The sequence below is a fragment of the Capsella rubella genome, unplaced genomic scaffold (genome assembly GCF_000375325.1).
Source record: "Capsella rubella cultivar Monte Gargano unplaced genomic scaffold, Caprub1_0 scaffold_4, whole genome shotgun sequence".
Taxonomy (NCBI): Eukaryota; Viridiplantae; Streptophyta; class Magnoliopsida; order Brassicales; family Brassicaceae; genus Capsella; species Capsella rubella.
This window is the reverse complement of record NW_006238920.1, coordinates 6,491,540-6,508,609: the sequence shown is the minus strand read 5'-3', so window position 1 is coordinate 6,508,609 and position 17,070 is coordinate 6,491,540. Positions and strand designations below refer to the sequence as shown.

At 30.8% G+C, this 17,070-nt stretch overlaps 3 protein-coding genes and 1 pseudogene across 3 annotated transcripts; 1 reads left to right on the top strand and 3 right to left on the bottom strand.

The window, feature by feature from the left end:
• Positions 1–3,657: 3,657 nt before the first annotated feature.
• On the top strand, positions 3,658–6,400 carry LOC17887740 (mediator of RNA polymerase II transcription subunit 20a). The gene is made up of 3 exons (XM_006295701.2): positions 3,658–3,724; positions 3,833–4,244; positions 5,983–6,400. The coding sequence occupies exons 1-3, from the start codon at positions 3,711–3,713 to the stop codon at positions 6,214–6,216; spliced, it is 660 nt and encodes a 219-aa protein (XP_006295763.1). The 5' UTR covers positions 3,658–3,710; the 3' UTR covers positions 6,217–6,400.
• Positions 6,401–6,565: 165 nt separating this feature from the next.
• On the bottom strand, positions 6,566–7,789 carry LOC17889391 (annotated as a pseudogene).
• Positions 7,790–8,309: 520 nt separating this feature from the next.
• LOC17889113 (aspartic proteinase CDR1) lies at positions 8,310–9,509 on the bottom strand. Its single transcript, XM_006296162.2, has one exon. It carries the CDS (start codon positions 9,507–9,509, stop codon positions 8,310–8,312), a length of 1,200 nt encoding a protein of 399 aa, XP_006296224.2.
• Positions 9,510–10,420: 911 nt separating this feature from the next.
• On the bottom strand, positions 10,421–12,705 carry LOC17888102 (alpha carbonic anhydrase 2). The gene is made up of 7 exons (XM_023784971.1): positions 12,598–12,705; positions 12,263–12,480; positions 12,084–12,193; positions 11,690–11,792; positions 11,427–11,594; positions 11,114–11,167; positions 10,421–10,539 (listed from the first exon to the last, which is right to left on the bottom strand). Exons 1-7 carry the CDS (start codon positions 12,695–12,697, stop codon positions 10,462–10,464), a joined length of 831 nt encoding a protein of 276 aa, XP_023640739.1. The 5' UTR covers positions 12,698–12,705; the 3' UTR covers positions 10,421–10,461.
• Between the last annotated feature and the right edge of the window lie 4,365 nt (positions 12,706–17,070).

The window sequence follows — 17,070 nt, the reverse complement described above, 5'->3', positions numbered from 1 at the left end:
AGTCATATCCAGTTGGAAAGAAACGAAGGAGGATGGAAAGATAAAAAAAAAAAAGAGTGGTATGTTGGAGAAAGGATATTAAGATCATTTTATATTGATCTTATAGTATTGAAAAAATGTTCAATTAATATGATATTTTGTAAAAGAAAAGTCATTTATCGTTCTCATTTATTTCTAAAAAAATATTATCAATCACGAGGCTACCACATAATCATAAATACATAACAATTTTGTAGAGATTGATGAGAGTTTAGGATTGGAAGAATTGTATATTGACTCTCATAAAGATGATGTTACAATATACAAGCATATATATAGGAATAACATTTAACCTAGTTTCCTAACTAAAGAGATCATATAGAATATATACAAATCATTAATATGATTGTGAAAGATATTTACATATCTTCTAGATATCCTCTTATACGCCCCCTCAATCTCAAGGGGATAATGAAGAAACAACGAAATTAGCGGCTTGAGATTGATTTCGATTATTAGTAGTCATGTGTACACTTTGAAGAAGCTAAGGAGCGTTGCTCGTGGGAGATATTGTTGTTAACGATGATGATGAGCTAAGACAAATAGAGCTACTGATGACCAATGCAGCGATTGACATGATAGATCTGATGAAGATGCTGATCAAGGTGGTGTGGACGACGGCATGATTGGTGATCAACCTTTGTCTTAGGAAGAAGAAGAAACCGATGTTTTGTTTTTTTTCTTTTTGTTTGTTTTTTTTTTTTATAATAAATAAAGCATTATTGAAAGAAAAATATTAAGAAGCTCGCTTAAGATAAAAAAAGTTTAAGTAACTAACTTGTTTTTTTTTTTTTTTTTTAAGATTCAGATTCAGAGGTTCATGATGAACTTGAATAAAAATAAAAATAAAAAGCATTTGTAGCTTAGATTCAGAGGTCTATGTCGTAGACTTGAATGAAGAGAAGCACAATGGCTTAGATTCAGAGGTTCATGATGAACTTGAATGGAAGAAGCACTTGGCTTAACAAAAACAAAAATAAAAGAAAACGAGTTTGACTGTTAGATCAAAACTCGGGAGCAACCTGCTCTGATACCATGTAGAAGGTTGATGAGAGAAGAACACACTAGTGATTAGGAAATATTATATTGACTCTCATAAATATGATGTTACAATATACAAGCATATATATAGGAATAACATTCACACTATTTATTTATTTTTTACTAAATATGAATATCAATTTTATATAAAATTTATTTAGTTTATTTTAACTTAGAAGTAAGACTATGGTTTCAATGTCAATATTATCAAATCATGGCGGCTGTTGAAAGTGTTGAAGGATCATCGAACCCTTTGGGAAAGTGAAAAACAATCACTAGTCTCAGGTGAAAGAAGCATAAAGTCATTGTCGATCTGGGAAAAGAGTTTCATAGAAGTGTTTACGACAAATTATTCTCTTCATCCACAACTCTTGTTTGAGGGAAATTTCAATTCTTAGTGGTGCTTATGAAAAATTGTTATGGTTAGAAAAGAATTGGAATTATATTCATATGTGTTGAAACACAAAGATGGAAAAATCTATAACTATTAATCATACATCTTTATATGTTGACAACAAACAAATTTATTACTATAACGTTTTTAATGTCATTAATATCATAATCATTTATTATATATATCCATTACTCACAAATCTAAATATTATACTCATTAACCATAAAAAATATCTTAAACATTTAATGTCTTTGTATAAAAGTGAATGATTTTATATGTTCAACTTAAGTTTTAGACTGAAAAATACTTTGAATATAAATTCAAATTAAGTTGAACGTTTAAGACGATTGTTTTATGGTTGATGAGTATAACATTTAGGTTTGTGAGTAATGGATATATGATTAATGATTATAATGTTAATGACATTAATAAAACAATAATAATAATTTTTTTGGTCATATTGAAGATGTATGATTAATAATTAGAGTCTTTTCGTCTTTGTGTTTCAACATATGATTATAATTTCAAGTTTTTTCTAACCATAAGAATTTTTCATAAGCACTTCTAAAAATTGCTATTCTTCTCGAGCAAGAGCTGTGGATGAGGAGAAGAATTTTTCATGAAACTCTGATCACAAAATATGGATATCTAGTACTTTGATAAGCAACAATATCTAGCATTAATAGTTTCCACTAATAACCGCGAGAATATCTCCAAAACAAGATAATTAGGGATCGGCAATGATTTTAGCCTTCTTTCAACTAAGGCCAATTATTGTGTTTTGCTTCCCTAACGGATTAGACGATCCTTCGATACTTTCAGCAACAGCCATGATTTGATGATGTAGACATTCAAACCCTAGACTTACTTATAAGTTATAATAAAATAAATTAAATGAAGTTTTATGTAAAATTGATATTCATATTTAGTAAATAAATAAATAGATCGTGTGAATGTTTTAGTTAGAAAAATCAAAAAATATCAAGCTTACGTAAAATTGATAAGTATTTATGATTGTGTGGTATCCACGTGATTGGTAATATGTTTTGAGAAAATAATGAGAAATATTAATGACTTTTCTTTTACAAAATGTCATATTAATTGAACTTTTTTTTAAATACCACATGATCAAATATAAAATGATCTTAATTTTTTTTATCCAACGTATCACTATCTTTTTTTATCTTTCCATCCTCTATTTCTTTACAAATGTATATGGCTTCTGGCTCTCTCTCTCTTCTCTCTCTCTTTTTACTATATTTCTCACCGCAACAACATTCTCTTAGACAAAATGGAAGATGATGAATTATAACCCCCAAAAAAACTTACTTCGTTTTTCAAACATGACATGGCGTCACGTCGGCAACATTTGCTCAAATGTCAAAGAATCTCGAAAGGTACCAATGGAAACTATGACTCCAAAGCTGAATTCGTGTAACCAATATTGACTTTTTTTTTGTCAACCCGATATTGACTTAAATACTGAAATTTTAACTATCTAACTTCTCCACTAATCGAATATTTGTTGTTCATTCCACACTTCTGTCCACATAGATCCCGCACTTCCATCATTTTCAAACAATTTGGAAACTTAATTATGTACGTATCTTTCCATTTATCGGCAACAAATCTAGTGATGAGCGCTGCTTTTACCTTGTCCATAACTATCTAACTTGTTTATTAACCTTATATTTTTGTCCATTACGTAGTTTACTCGTAGACAAACGATTTAACCTATCAAATTTTCGTAGACAAGTTAACTCTATTCATAAACAAAATTTACACTCGGACATTTTACTTAACTAATACTTTAGGACAAGTTATGTAAACAATACTCATAGACAACTTTCTTTCAGAGTTCATGATCCTGCAATTGGCGAGCTATCAATCCGATCATCACAAATCTGCCACGAACTTATAATATTTGACTGTTTTCAAAAGTTTTTGAAAAAATATGGTAAAAATCTCTAATATCTTAGATATTTTAGTATTTTTTTGGTCAAATATATTTTTTAGTATTATTATTAAAACTTGACATATGTACAACCATAATTGAATATTGAGATTACATACCATTCTAGCTCATATTACATACCAAACTCTCAGATTCCATACCAATCAAGCTCAGAGTAGTCTCTTTATAAATTACATTTACCCTAATCACCTAAATTCACTTATTTTATTTTATTATTGTTGGGTCAGTGTGAAATTGTTTTGTCTTCCTCCTTCAACAACCATGCCTATCAAATGGTAAAGTTCTGATTCGATTGATAGAGAAACTGAATCAAACTTCAGAATCTCAAATTTTTGTGATTAATCTTTGAATCATTCTCTGGGGTGTTTTTGGTTGTTTTGTAGGGTTTTGCATTGGCAACCAAACCAAGGTTCAACAGTGAGCAGCCAGATCCTAAACGAAGCTTCGGAATGCGTTGAGAGCATCAATGGTGTCAAAGAAGGGAGATGGAAAGCTACTCTCAACTACTACAAACCCATTTTGAAAGACGAGGCGAATCAATCTGAGTTCCCTCGTGATTTCCTTGGGATCTCGCTCGCGGATGAGCCGGACAAGTACTACTTTATCATCAAGTCGCAAAGGATTGTGGTTGAGGCTGATACTAACATTCTATCAATCATGGAGAAGCTTCAGTCTTACAAATCCAAAGTTGCGCTTTACTTTGAAGGGTTTCAGTATCAGCTTGGTGATTTTCGTTTCAGGATTGGAAAAGTTGTTCCTACTCATTCTGAGAATGTGAGAGGAATCGTCATGGAGGTAACCATTAAACCTTTTTCTTGTAATCTTACATGTCCTTTTTGGTAGTGAGGATTCTTGATGCTATTTACAATGTTAGAGCTTGAGGAAATTGAGATAGGTGAATGATCAATGTTTGATGCGTTTAGTAGATGGAATCCTTCTTCTTGTAATGTCCATGCCCTTGTAGTTGATGATCATTGATGGTAGTTATAAGGCTAAGGTGGATGATAAATAGTAAACAGTGTTAGCATCTCGAACAATATATTGTTAATTAAGTTTCTTGTAATATATTTTTGGTGATGATTCATAAATGATATTTACAATGTTAGAGCTTGAGAAATTGAAATAGGGTGAGTGATCATTGTTTGATGCGTTTAGTTGATGGAATCCTTGTTATTTGTTATGTTCATGCCCTTTTAGTTGATGATCATTGATGGTAGTTATATTGCTAAGGCGGATGATGAAAAGTGAACAATGTTTATGCGCCTAGGAGGCTAGAATGATGTCTTGTTGGTGACTGAGTTTCTTGTAGTCTTTTTTTGGTGATGATGTTAGTGGGGGTATATTCAAAATAATATTTTAAGAGAATTTTGTAGAACTTATATATCTAGTGTTATTCAAACATGGATTTTAAAAAGTATCATGAAATCCACTATTATTGAACTAATGATTTCAAAATCCACCTTAAAATCCATTGTTATTGAAAACAAATTGTTGATTTGGTCTTAAATGATTTGAAGGATTTGAGAGGATTTGAGTGGATTTCCTTGGTTAAAAATACAGAAATCCAAATGTCATGGTTTTTGGTGAGATTTGAAAGGACTTTACAAAATTCATATGAAATTCCCTAAAATCATCAAAATCATTTAGGGGGATGTATTCAAAGTATCCTTTTAAGAAATTTGAGTTTTATTGAAATTTTGATGATTTTAGGGAACTTCACATGATTCATGTAAAGTTTTTCAAATCCCACCTAAAATTATGAGATTTTGATTCTTGTATTTTTAACTAAGGAAGTTCTCTGAAATCTTCTAAAATCCTCTGACATCATTTAAAATCAAATCCACAAATTGTTTTAAATAACAGTAGATTCTAAGGTGGATTTTAAAATGATTAGTTCAATAAGACTGGATTTCACGAAACTTTTTATAATCCATGATAGATTAACACAAGATTTGTAAAAACAAATTACAAATCATTTAAATTCCACTTTGAATACCCCCCCCCCCCCCCTCTTAAAAACTCAATAAATCTTAAATTTCTTAAAATTCCATTTTAAATACACTCCTCTTAGAGTTTGAGCAATTGAGACTGGTGAATAACAATGTTTGATGCATGTAGAGGATTGAAATTCTTGTTCTAGATTGTCTTGATAACAGAGTTTCTTGTCTTTCGGTGATGGTCCTTGTTGCTATTTACAATGTTAAGATAGATGATGAAAATTAAATACATATTGTTGATTATACATCTACAAGTTTCTTTAGTCTTGTTCTGTGTAAGTTCAATTTAGAGGTTGTGGGTTGTAACAATGTTGATGCATTGAGATGATGAAGTGGTTGCTTTTTTAAAATCGCGATTGTCTCATTGCTAATCTAGTCACCAAAAGGGTACATGGAGCTTCCCTTTTGGTGATGATCTTTGATCCTGTTTGATGCATCTTGAAGTTTTTAAACATCCAGTCCTTGTAATCTCATTTTGGAGTGTGTGTGTGTGTGTTGTAACTTGTAACTAAGGGCTGTGTGTTTTATCATTTCAGGTGGATTATCTTCCTATATCATCAATCAAAACGGCAAACAAACTGATGGAGGAGTTCATGGAGATATGGCATGAAGCTCTGGCTAAAAGGTCATTGCCGGGAAAGTTTGTGAACATCGATATCAACTTTGAGGAGTATGGACTTGGAGACATCTACACTCCACAACACACCGCTGTTCACTATGCTCTCGTGATGGCTGACATGATTGCTACTGTTCAAGCTGCGAGAGGCTAAACAGCTCAGGTTTCGTATCTTCGGTAAAAATACTGCGTTTCGCAGTATTAGTCATTTTATTTACAAGAAACATTTGAGAAAATAAAGACTTTGAAAAGAGTTGAGAGACTATGTTTTAAACTACAGAAAACAATTTGAGTTTGTGGCAGATTTGTTATTTGAATTTCAGTGTTTTGGTTTGCTTTATGGTTGTGAATCTCTTATATTAATTCATTTGGATGTAACTCTTTCTTAGATTTTTCTCACTAAAAGCATATCATATCTCTATGACCTATGCTTTTATAATGGAAAGGACAAGTAATTAAAATAGAAACAAAACTGAACTTTAGACAGTCTTGGTTTTGTTTCTTCAACTCCACAATGCAGAACAATCGGTGGGCTTGAAAGAAACCAGCTGTGAAGAAGGATCATAACCAACCAACAAATTGTTTTGTGCTCTACTCCCAAAGAAAGCTCTTTTTGTCGGATCACTATTACACACAATAGCCAGACAAAAGGTTCCTGGTACATACTCGACATACATATTGTACTTGTCCAAGACAAGATCTGCACCGCCGGAGAAATGAAATGTGATGACTGGGAACATATCAGTGGTGTCTGAATTGTAGCAAAGCATGTTCTGCATTACTTCTACCTGAATCCTGTCTGCTGTCACAACATCTTCCACTGCCTCCTTTACTTTGTTGCAGTAGCTCTCAGGCAAGTATGTGTAAAGGGTACCAGAGTCTATGACTATGTTCCCGTCCAAGGCCTGAAATGGTGTCCCCAATGTCTCAACACGGTTCTCTCCAACGCTGATAGCGTCTAGGTTTAAGTAAAAGTTACCAGATTCCTTTGGCTTTATAAACATAGTTGCTGATACAGTCCCATCTCCTGCCACAATAGCATTGCCTCCAAAATTGATCTTACTAGTTCCCTTACCAGCTAAGCAGTATGAGAGAAGACCTAAGTAATTCTCACCCATCTGAGAGACGAGAGAAGAAGATATCCAATCCAAACCAACAACTCCCGAAGCGCTAGGCTTGTCTCCCCCGAACCATGAGTTGTTGTGGCCACAACCAAAGGTGGTCTCAGCCATGACAAAAGGTTCCCCGGAAGTGGAGTGAATAGTGACCGTCTCTGTTGCATAGGTTCACGTGGAATAGTTTTCGTCTTCGTAGACAACCTCGTAAGGACAAGAGTGGCCGTGGCATCTTTTTTCTTTGAAACTTGAGGATTTAGATGGGTCGAAGATAGGAGCCTTTTGGTTGTAGCAGTTAAGACAAGGCAAACATTGTATCCATAAGAGCTCGCTTCCTGTGTCTAAGATAGCTTCGATCTCGATAGGAGGAGTACCTATTTGTAGTTTCATTACATACACGAACAAGGAGCTGTCGTAGAAGGTATCAGCGTAAGGAGATGACCCGAGCTGAGTATTAATAGAGACTAGAGAAGAAGAAGAAGAATATGAACTCAAACGACGGTGGAGTAAGTCGGCGGTGAAACCGTGACGTGATGAAGCAGTGACGGTAAAGAGGAAACATGTTATTATGATTTGAAGAAAGAGAGCGAACATTGTGGTTACACGATACATTATGATAATTTAACTAACGTTTTCTAATATGTGCAGTGCTCTCTTCATGCATGCACATATTTATAAATAACGTTTTGTAATTTTTCCCACTCTGTGTTTTTCCTAACTTGGGGAAATTTTTACGTTTTATTACTAAGTTTAACTTTCTTTTCTGGTTTTCCAAATTTTTTTTTTTCAGTAATAGTTATTGATGAACCCAAAATGGAAAATGTACTATTATATATATATAGCAATTTTCAAAAACAAACATTTCAACTTTTGGGAGTTTGTGAACAGAACTCAACTTTGATGATTTTGGAGTTGCGGATAGAATTCATTTGATACGTATCAATGTTCTATGGCTTTTTACTAAAAGAACAAATAGAAAGACTAAACTGAAGTTAAAAATAATAAAAAGGTATAGAATAGAGACACATTAGCATATTATTAACTAAAACATATCAATGTTTTATGGTCTTCTTGAAAGGATCACAAATATAAAAAAACGAAAAAAAAAAAGACTCTTGGGTTTGTTAGTTCTTCAGTTCCACAATGCAGAACATTTAGTGGGCTTGAAAGAAACCACTCGTGAAGAAGTATCATAACCAACTAACAAATTGTTCTGTGCTCTATTCCCAAAGATGGCAAGTTTTGGCGGATCATTACACACAATAGTCAAACAAAAGGTTCCTCCCGTATGCGTTTCGACATACATGTTGTACTTATCCAAGACAAGATCTGCACCACCAGCGAAATGCATTGTGATCACCGGAAAGATATCTATTGTGTCCGAGTTGTAACAAAGCATGTTGGAGTTTCCAGGGTCAGGTACTTGGCTCGCTACCACAACATTTGCCACTGCCTCCCTTACTTGGTAGCAGTAGGTTCCAGGCAAATACGTGAAAGTTGTTCCAGAGTCTATGATTATGTTCCCGTCTAAGGCATGAAACGTTGTCCCCAATGTTTCAATGCGGGTGTCCTCAACGCTGACCGCATCTAGGTTTAGGTAATAGAAACTTTGATGATCCATCTTTATAAACATATCAGCTGCTACTGTCCCATCTCCTGCCACGATAGCGTTAGCTCCAAAGTTTATCTTACTAGTTCCTTCACCAGATAAGCAGTAAGAGATAAGACCAAGGAAGTCTCCACCCATCTGAGAGATGAGCGACAAAGATCCCCAATCTAGACCAACCATGCCAGAAATGCTAGGGTCGAACCCGAAGTTGTCACGGCCACATCCAATGGTGGTTTCAGCCAACACTAAGGGCTCGCCGGAAGTGGAAAGGATCGTGACCGTCTCTGTAGCAAAGGTTCCCTTGGAATAGGTTCCGTCCTCGTAGACAATCTCGTAAGGACAAGAGTGTCCGAGACATCTTTTCTCTTTGAAGGTAAAAGATTTCGAAGGGTCGAATATGGGAGCGTACTGGTCGTAGCAGTTAGGACAAGGCAAACATTGTGTCCAGATGAGGTCACTTCCTGTGTCTAAGACAGCTTCTATCTCGAAAGGAGGAGTACCTATTTGTAGTTTCATTAGATAGTTGCCGGCATTGACATTGTAGACAGTATCGGCGTAAGGTGATCCGAGCTGAGTTTTGGACAGTCGAGAAGAAGATGCATTAATGAAGCTACGCTGGATCAAGTCGATGGTGAAGCCGTGAGGTGATGAGGCAGTGGCGGTCACGAGGAAACATGTAATGATATGAAGAAGAAGAACGATCATTATGGTTGCAAGATACATAATCGAATGATATATAGTTTGCTTTTGAGACACGAAACCATGCTCTTCTTCATTCTTGCATGTATATATATAACTTTTTTCTGGAACATTCGTCGTAATTATGAATTGTCATAATCTGTTAATTTTGCCCAATTTATTTATTTACATTACGGTCGTGTAGCATGGGGAAATTTAACATTTAGTTACGAAGTTATAATTACGACGTATAACTTAAACCAAGGAAAACTGGAAAATGAGTTTTAAAAAAGGAAAACTGGAAAATTAGAAACCAAGGTTAGATGATAAAATTAAAGTATTCCTTAAAAGTAAAATAGAGTCTCTATTATAAAGAGAGGTCATGTTGTAAAGACAAATACTGTAACACTGCAAATATTTGGGTGACATATTAGTAGCAAGAAAATTATGTATCTTCTAAATGTTTAAGAAAATAGTGTATATTCTATGCTTTTTCCATATATATGAAAATATATTAAAAATGTTACTACTGTTATAAATAGGATGATGCAGTTTTGATTAATTTAAAAAAAAAAAAATTTTGACTGTTAAAAAAGTTCAAATTATGTTGTGTGCGGCATGAAACCAATATAATTGCAAAATTCATACCATATATATTTACGAACTTCATTCAGTTTTTTTTTTTCTTTCCAAATTTGTTTTGTATGTTTAATAAAATTTAATTTTTATCATGCACGACATAAAATCTATACATTCTTTTAATATAATTACGAAGTTCATTAAGCTTTTAAAAAAAAAAAGATACAGAGCAAATTCGATAGCGTAATTGAATAGAATTTAATCTAAAATAAATAAATAAACAAAAAGTCAAAGGAGAACAAAAAAACAGAAAAAAATTACATATTTTGTATATGTAATATAAGTCTATAAAAGGAATTATCAAAATTTTGATTATACATCAAAATTTTCCTAAAATTTACACTCTTTAATCAAATAATCATGAAGATTTTGGCCTGTATAAATGTATCTCACGCTTATTTGCAGGTTGAACCGGCCTGGCATTTGAATCTGAATCCTGCAAATTGTTTTTCAAACATATATATTTCACTTCTTAGATATCACATAAATTATAAAATTCAATGAAAAGGGAGAATTTTAAAAATACTCCCTTTCAAATACCACTTTTCAAAAATACTCATTATTCAAACTTTATATAAACACCACTAAAAATGTTGAAGTTTCTCCAAATATATATATATATGTAAGCTTATAAATATACACACAAATTATATTTATATGTGTTGAAAATTTTGTATATCTTTCATAAAATACCGTATAAATACCTTATAAAAACTATTTAAAAAACTTGTAGACCCTTTAAAAAACCTTGTAAATCTTGTAAAAATGATTTAAAACTTTTTAAAAACGTTATAGATGATTTGGATCAAATCTCCCACAGTAGTAGTTATGATCTAGAAGTGCCTTATAAACCATATAAAACTTTCTAATTTTTTCATATTTAAACAGAGATATTTTTTGAAAATGGATAGATAAAAAGGGTACACCAAAATGGGTATTTTGCAAAAATTATCATATAAAATGATCATATTGAGGAATTTGTGAATCAATACTATTTAAATAAAACTCACATCGTGAACAGCCACTCGGAGTAGATTCACTTGGCTTTTCGACACCGTCCGTATCTACAAATTACGCAAAAATAAAATATAAATTAAACGATATATAAACTAGGAGAAAAAGATTGAAAGATGATATCGAATCTTAAAGATGACATTAAAAATGAAGACACACAAAAATAGTAAATGATACAGTATGTCACTACTAAAAAAAGAAAAGAAAGAAACATAAGAAATAAACCTTCTAATTACATATGACTGGTAACAACAAAATTGTAATAATAAGTTACGAAACCAATCTAACTATATAATCTAGATTTAGTACCTTTTTAATGATGGTCCATGTAACATTTTGCGTACAAGGAGGAGTGGTAAGTGAACCAACATATCTATAATAGTTCCTGCTCTCAATCTTAATTTCAGTTGGATCTATCATTACTACATTTTTCTCAGCATCACTTTGATCTGTAATGGCCGCCAGTTTATGTTCCAACTAACCAAAAGAAAAACACTAAAATTGGTTAATAATGATACTTATTATTTCGTTAACTAAATGTTTAATATTTTTATCCAATTTTTGTTACATACCAAACTGAGAAAGGAGTCTGGTCTTCCAATTCTGTACAGCACAGTGACTACAGCCATGCTTCCGTTCTTGCTTTCGTGAACCAAGTGCAGCTCTAAAGCAAACCTGTCAAATTATTATTTACCATGTTCATGAAATCATCAACACAAGTAAAGAACACATTGTGTTCTATATACGTCTACAAAGTTTTATCTTCAGAAATAGATTTTTATATAAGACATGATGTTATTATGTATGCTCTCGTGTCAATATTTACTCACAACTACAAGTTATTAGAAAATAAGATCAGCTTCAAAATTATATAATTATAAGAAGTTTCAATCATAGTTTTGATGTGCACATCCAAAATATTATTACCTAACTCTATATATATGTGATTAGAATATTATTTTGTACCTTTTTCCATTGATGGTATGTTCTGAGGGAGAATGCCAATGAAGTTGGAGGAGATTATATTCAGTTCCATTGATCTTAAAACTTCCTGACCCTTCTTCTCCAAATTTCAGCTGCAACAAAATATATGAGTAACATATAAATTAAAATATGAAAAAATTATAGATGAGGGATATGTATACCATCATGTCATGGCCTCTATTTTTGAGAGTGGCATTGGAAGTTTCGTAGTTTCTACTAAGCTTTCCAAGATGAGAAACAAGTTTAACTCTTTTGTTCATAAGATCAATTGGTGATTGCATCTCTCCTTTGCCACACATATTCCATTTAGGTTTCAGTTTTCCCCAATTCCTTGGCCCGTTCTCTTTGTTCAACTCGTAGCTGAACTCGCTTTCATCCTCTACATGAATCCATTATATACGTAATATAGTTTTTAAACTGTAATAAATAAATTAAAAACTTGTATGAAAAAAATGAATCAAGATATGATATGATCAAGATCAACCATATGGCTTACCAACTTCTCTATCATGTTTTGCAGCATGTGAACAAGAAACAATGGTGCTGAAGATGGTGAGAATTACAAAGAAGAGGCACCTTATTGATGATTTATCCATGTTTAGGAGATGTTTCTTCTTTACCTAAGAAAACTTCTTGGATATAAAGACTTATATAAGATTTGAAAATAAAAGAAAGAAAGACAAATAAATTCTGCTACATCCCTCTTTTTCTATTAAAAAAAAAAAAGGGGGTAAGTTTTTTTTCCTACACCCTTTTGGTAAATATAGGAAAAAAGGAGAGACAACACTATTGAAGCTGTTTTCCATGATATTATTGCTTGGTCCAAAAAATTTACTTCTATTTCCTTTCTTTTTTGTAAAAGAGATTGTAACAAAGTCGCTCATCTTCTGGCCTCTCATGGTTGTAATCTTCTTATTTTTTATTCTGATTTCTTGTATCCGCCTTCATGGCTAAGAAACCAATTGTATTATGATTTTTACAATTATTCAATATAATTTTATTGACGAAAAAAAAATAGGAAAAAAGGAGAGTAAAATTCCCACTACTGAAATACATATTACAAGCATATATATTTATCGAGTTGATTACTATATAGGAATTTGTTTTAGTGGCATTTTAGGGGTTTTTTGTTCTATTTTTTAAGGTTTAGTATATGTTATCAAGTATGTATCATATATAAAATAAATTCACAAATATATAGATTTTAAAGTGACAAGGAATGACAAATCTAAGGAAAATGACGAATTCAAAAGAACTGGAGTGGCGATGGCAAAATTTGTAATAATCCCTCTTATCATGAAATTATTTTTGCTATTTTTAGTATATTTGATTTGTGATTTCAAGAATAAATTTCATATTTTATATTTTAAAAAGACTCAAAAATAAATTATAATTCTTCTCAAAATTTTACACTTAATTATTTTGTGAACAAACGTTCACTCAATTATCAATTTATATTGTAGTCATTTTATCCTTTTTTCTCTAGTCTTGTTAACTACTCTAGATGTTTCTCTACCGGTTACACACATAGTTGATAATATTATAACTGCATTACAAATTTACAATTTTAATTAACGTTTTTCACAATAGTCGTCGTCACGTTTTTTTCCCATCTTATATAATTTTAACGCAATCGAGACGGCAGGCTTGACTACTTAGTCGTAGGTATGCAAATGATGTGATCATGAGGGCAAGGCAACATTATTGGGCGAATGGAGACAAAAGGAATGAAGCAACATAGATATGCCAACATAGATACTATTGAATCATAAGAGAGGAAAGTCCAAAGTAATAATGTAATATTAATTAATATGAGTTGTTGGTATATTGGTTGAAAGACAAATATTTTTGTACAAAGAAAATTTAAGATTTGCTTTGCTGTAAAAGAGGTCAAATTAGATGAGCAGTTTCAAAATGTCATGCATGAGATAAGCAAATGAAAGATGAAATGATCCTTGAATTGTCTTATCAATGTTATAAAACGTATATATAGTTAGTGCCAAAACACTCAATAGAAATACATATACGATGGTCCAATGTTGTCGGACACATTGTATGACTTCAAAATAATAAGTTTGATTATATAACTTGTGAAGTAATTTTTTTTTTTAATTTTGAAACATTCTAGAATCTCTATATATATATATATATATATATATATATATAATAGGAGAGTTCTCTCTCCATCTAGCCTATCCATATCAGCATCCACCTCATCAAAAATATTTTTAAAATTAAACTATATTTAAATATTTATTTATTGCATATTTATGTAACTCATAATTAATAGAAAATTAAATTAAATAAAAACAAATTAAATAAAATAAATAAAATTTAAAATCCTAAAAGAAATATTGTGAAAATGTTATCAATAATAGTAAATAGGATCATATATAATTAATTTATTTAATGTCAATAAGATTTAAAATGGAAGAAAAAATTAAATACATGGTAGAGTAAAAATATATATAGTTGACTGTATATATCAAACTTATAAACCGGAAAAAACTAAGTGAAATATTAGTTCCTAAGAACAACACACTACAAAAAGTTTTGATTTAGTACTAAAATTTTAGTTAAATAAAAGTAAACAATTACCAAATGATCAACTTAAAATTTTAATTAAAGAAAATATATTGTTAGGTCAAACTTTTTTGTAAAATTAGAAAAAAAAATAATAGTTTTCTTCTTCTTTGGTGCAAAAAAATTTAAAAATTTAAGAACATCATAATCCATCTTCTAAAAACGTAAATAATCAATAGGCGTGTTAATCATGAGTTCTAAAACAAAATATATAAAAAGTGAATAAATAAGCTCTCCATAACAAAGGACTAATATTTTTCATAAAGGATAAATTTAGGTTAAAGTTGACCGTAACAAATTGTTTTTATTAAAGCTTAAAATATGACTATAAGAAAACAAATTCAGGAAAAAAACAAAATAAAAGAGTAACAAATAAGTTATAACTGGTCATATTTTCCTTTAATGTAAAAGCTTTTAATCTAACAATATTAAACAAAACAAAACCAAAAAGAAGTAACCAAAAACATTCATTGAAATATGAATCTATACTATTAAAAGGAAATTTTTTGTATAAGATTATCGTAATTTATACAATTTAAAAGACATCAAATTTAGTATAACAAAAGAACAAAATAAGGATAGTTTCGTAATAAGAAAATATTAAAAACACGCGGACCCATTTAAACCCGACCCGTAAACGAAATTCGTATTTGTAAACTTGATAATGTTTTTATTTAGTCTTTGCATAATGAAGAAGTATATTATAAACCCGAAAAGCTTATGGGGTTTGTTAATAAATTTGCCGGCCCATAAGAGTTGTTGCCCATATCTATAATCGTATGTGTATTCGGTACATTACTTGACCAAAACAATTTGAATAATCTAATATATATATTTGCCACTTGAACAGGGAAGATTCTGTTTGACCAAAAAAAAAAAAAAAAAAAGAGAACAGGGAAGATTCCTAAAATATCGATTACACATTTAAGCAGTACCCAAATTTTAGGCTATTCAGATACAATAATTATTTCTCAAAACATAAAATTCCTTAATTGTAGGCAAAATTATTACTTTAATATACAATCGGTATCATCTAATCGAAAAGTTAGTAAATAATAAAATATATATCAGCACGAATTGATGTTGATTCCTAAAATATAGCTTCTCTATATATTATTCATTCCTAAAATATAGCTTTTTCAATAACTCCTCAACACTAATTTAAAATGTCAAAATTCTAAAATTACCAATAGACATAAAATAACACCTACCGAATGAACAATAATTATGCAAAAAATCTAAACTAATCAACGAGATTTTGGATTTTTTCTAACTTAAAAAGATTATTAATACATATTAGGAATTTTCTCAAGAATGTATTTGCTCAAGAATATTGCTCAACTGTAGAATAATTTTTATTATTGACTGAATAATTTTTATTATTGCTCAAGAATGTATTTGCTCAAAAATATTGCTCAACTCTAGGAATTTGCTCAAGATTATTCTATATCTGCGTATACAGTCAATAATAAAAATTACCACATGTAATAAATATTCGTTAACTAAGTAGTTACGATTTATTAGGAAAAATAAATTATGATGTATATTTAATTGTATATGAGATATTGATTTGTCACATACCATCTCTCTATATATAATGAAGTACTTACGATATGAGGAAAACATTGAACAAAATATTTTAGTCTAACCTCATATTTTTTATTTTATTTTGGGAATTCTGTTTACATATGTTTTAGACTTTTTGTTGATTTTCGCTTTTACGCTTGAAATATGGTTTGATTATTTGATTTCAGTGTGATATGTACCCAAATAAAATTACACTACTAATCATACATTCAGAAAACATAAAATAAGGAAACAAACCTATCAAACTATTCTTTTGAAAATACACCCGGAAACAAACCCATCAAACTATGCTTTTGAAAATACACCTGCACGTACATACACCCGGAAACAAATCCATCAAAATATGCTTTTAAAAATACACCCGCACGTCTAGTAATGCATATAACAACAACACACACGCACACAAAAAATTAACCAAAAGTATAAGATTAGAATTAAAAACAATCAAAATATAACTAAACAAATATGATAAAAATGTACATACAATAACAAATCCTTAAAATATAATATGAAATAGAGAAACGTTAAAAAAAAAAAAAAAAATCATAACAAATAACCCCGCGCGTGAGCGGGTCTTTCTCTAGTATTATATAATTTGGAAGTATCGTCGTAACAACCATATACTATTGCATTATATCAATTTTACAAGACAAGTGGTTCTAGTCCCAACAAAATTGATGGAGTATTTTTGGACGATTATCAATTAAATTTACATAGTTAACCATTACAATTCCATTTTCAACTTTATATTTGTAGTAGTAAATAGTAAAAGTTATTCAACAACAAAAAAAAAAAAAAA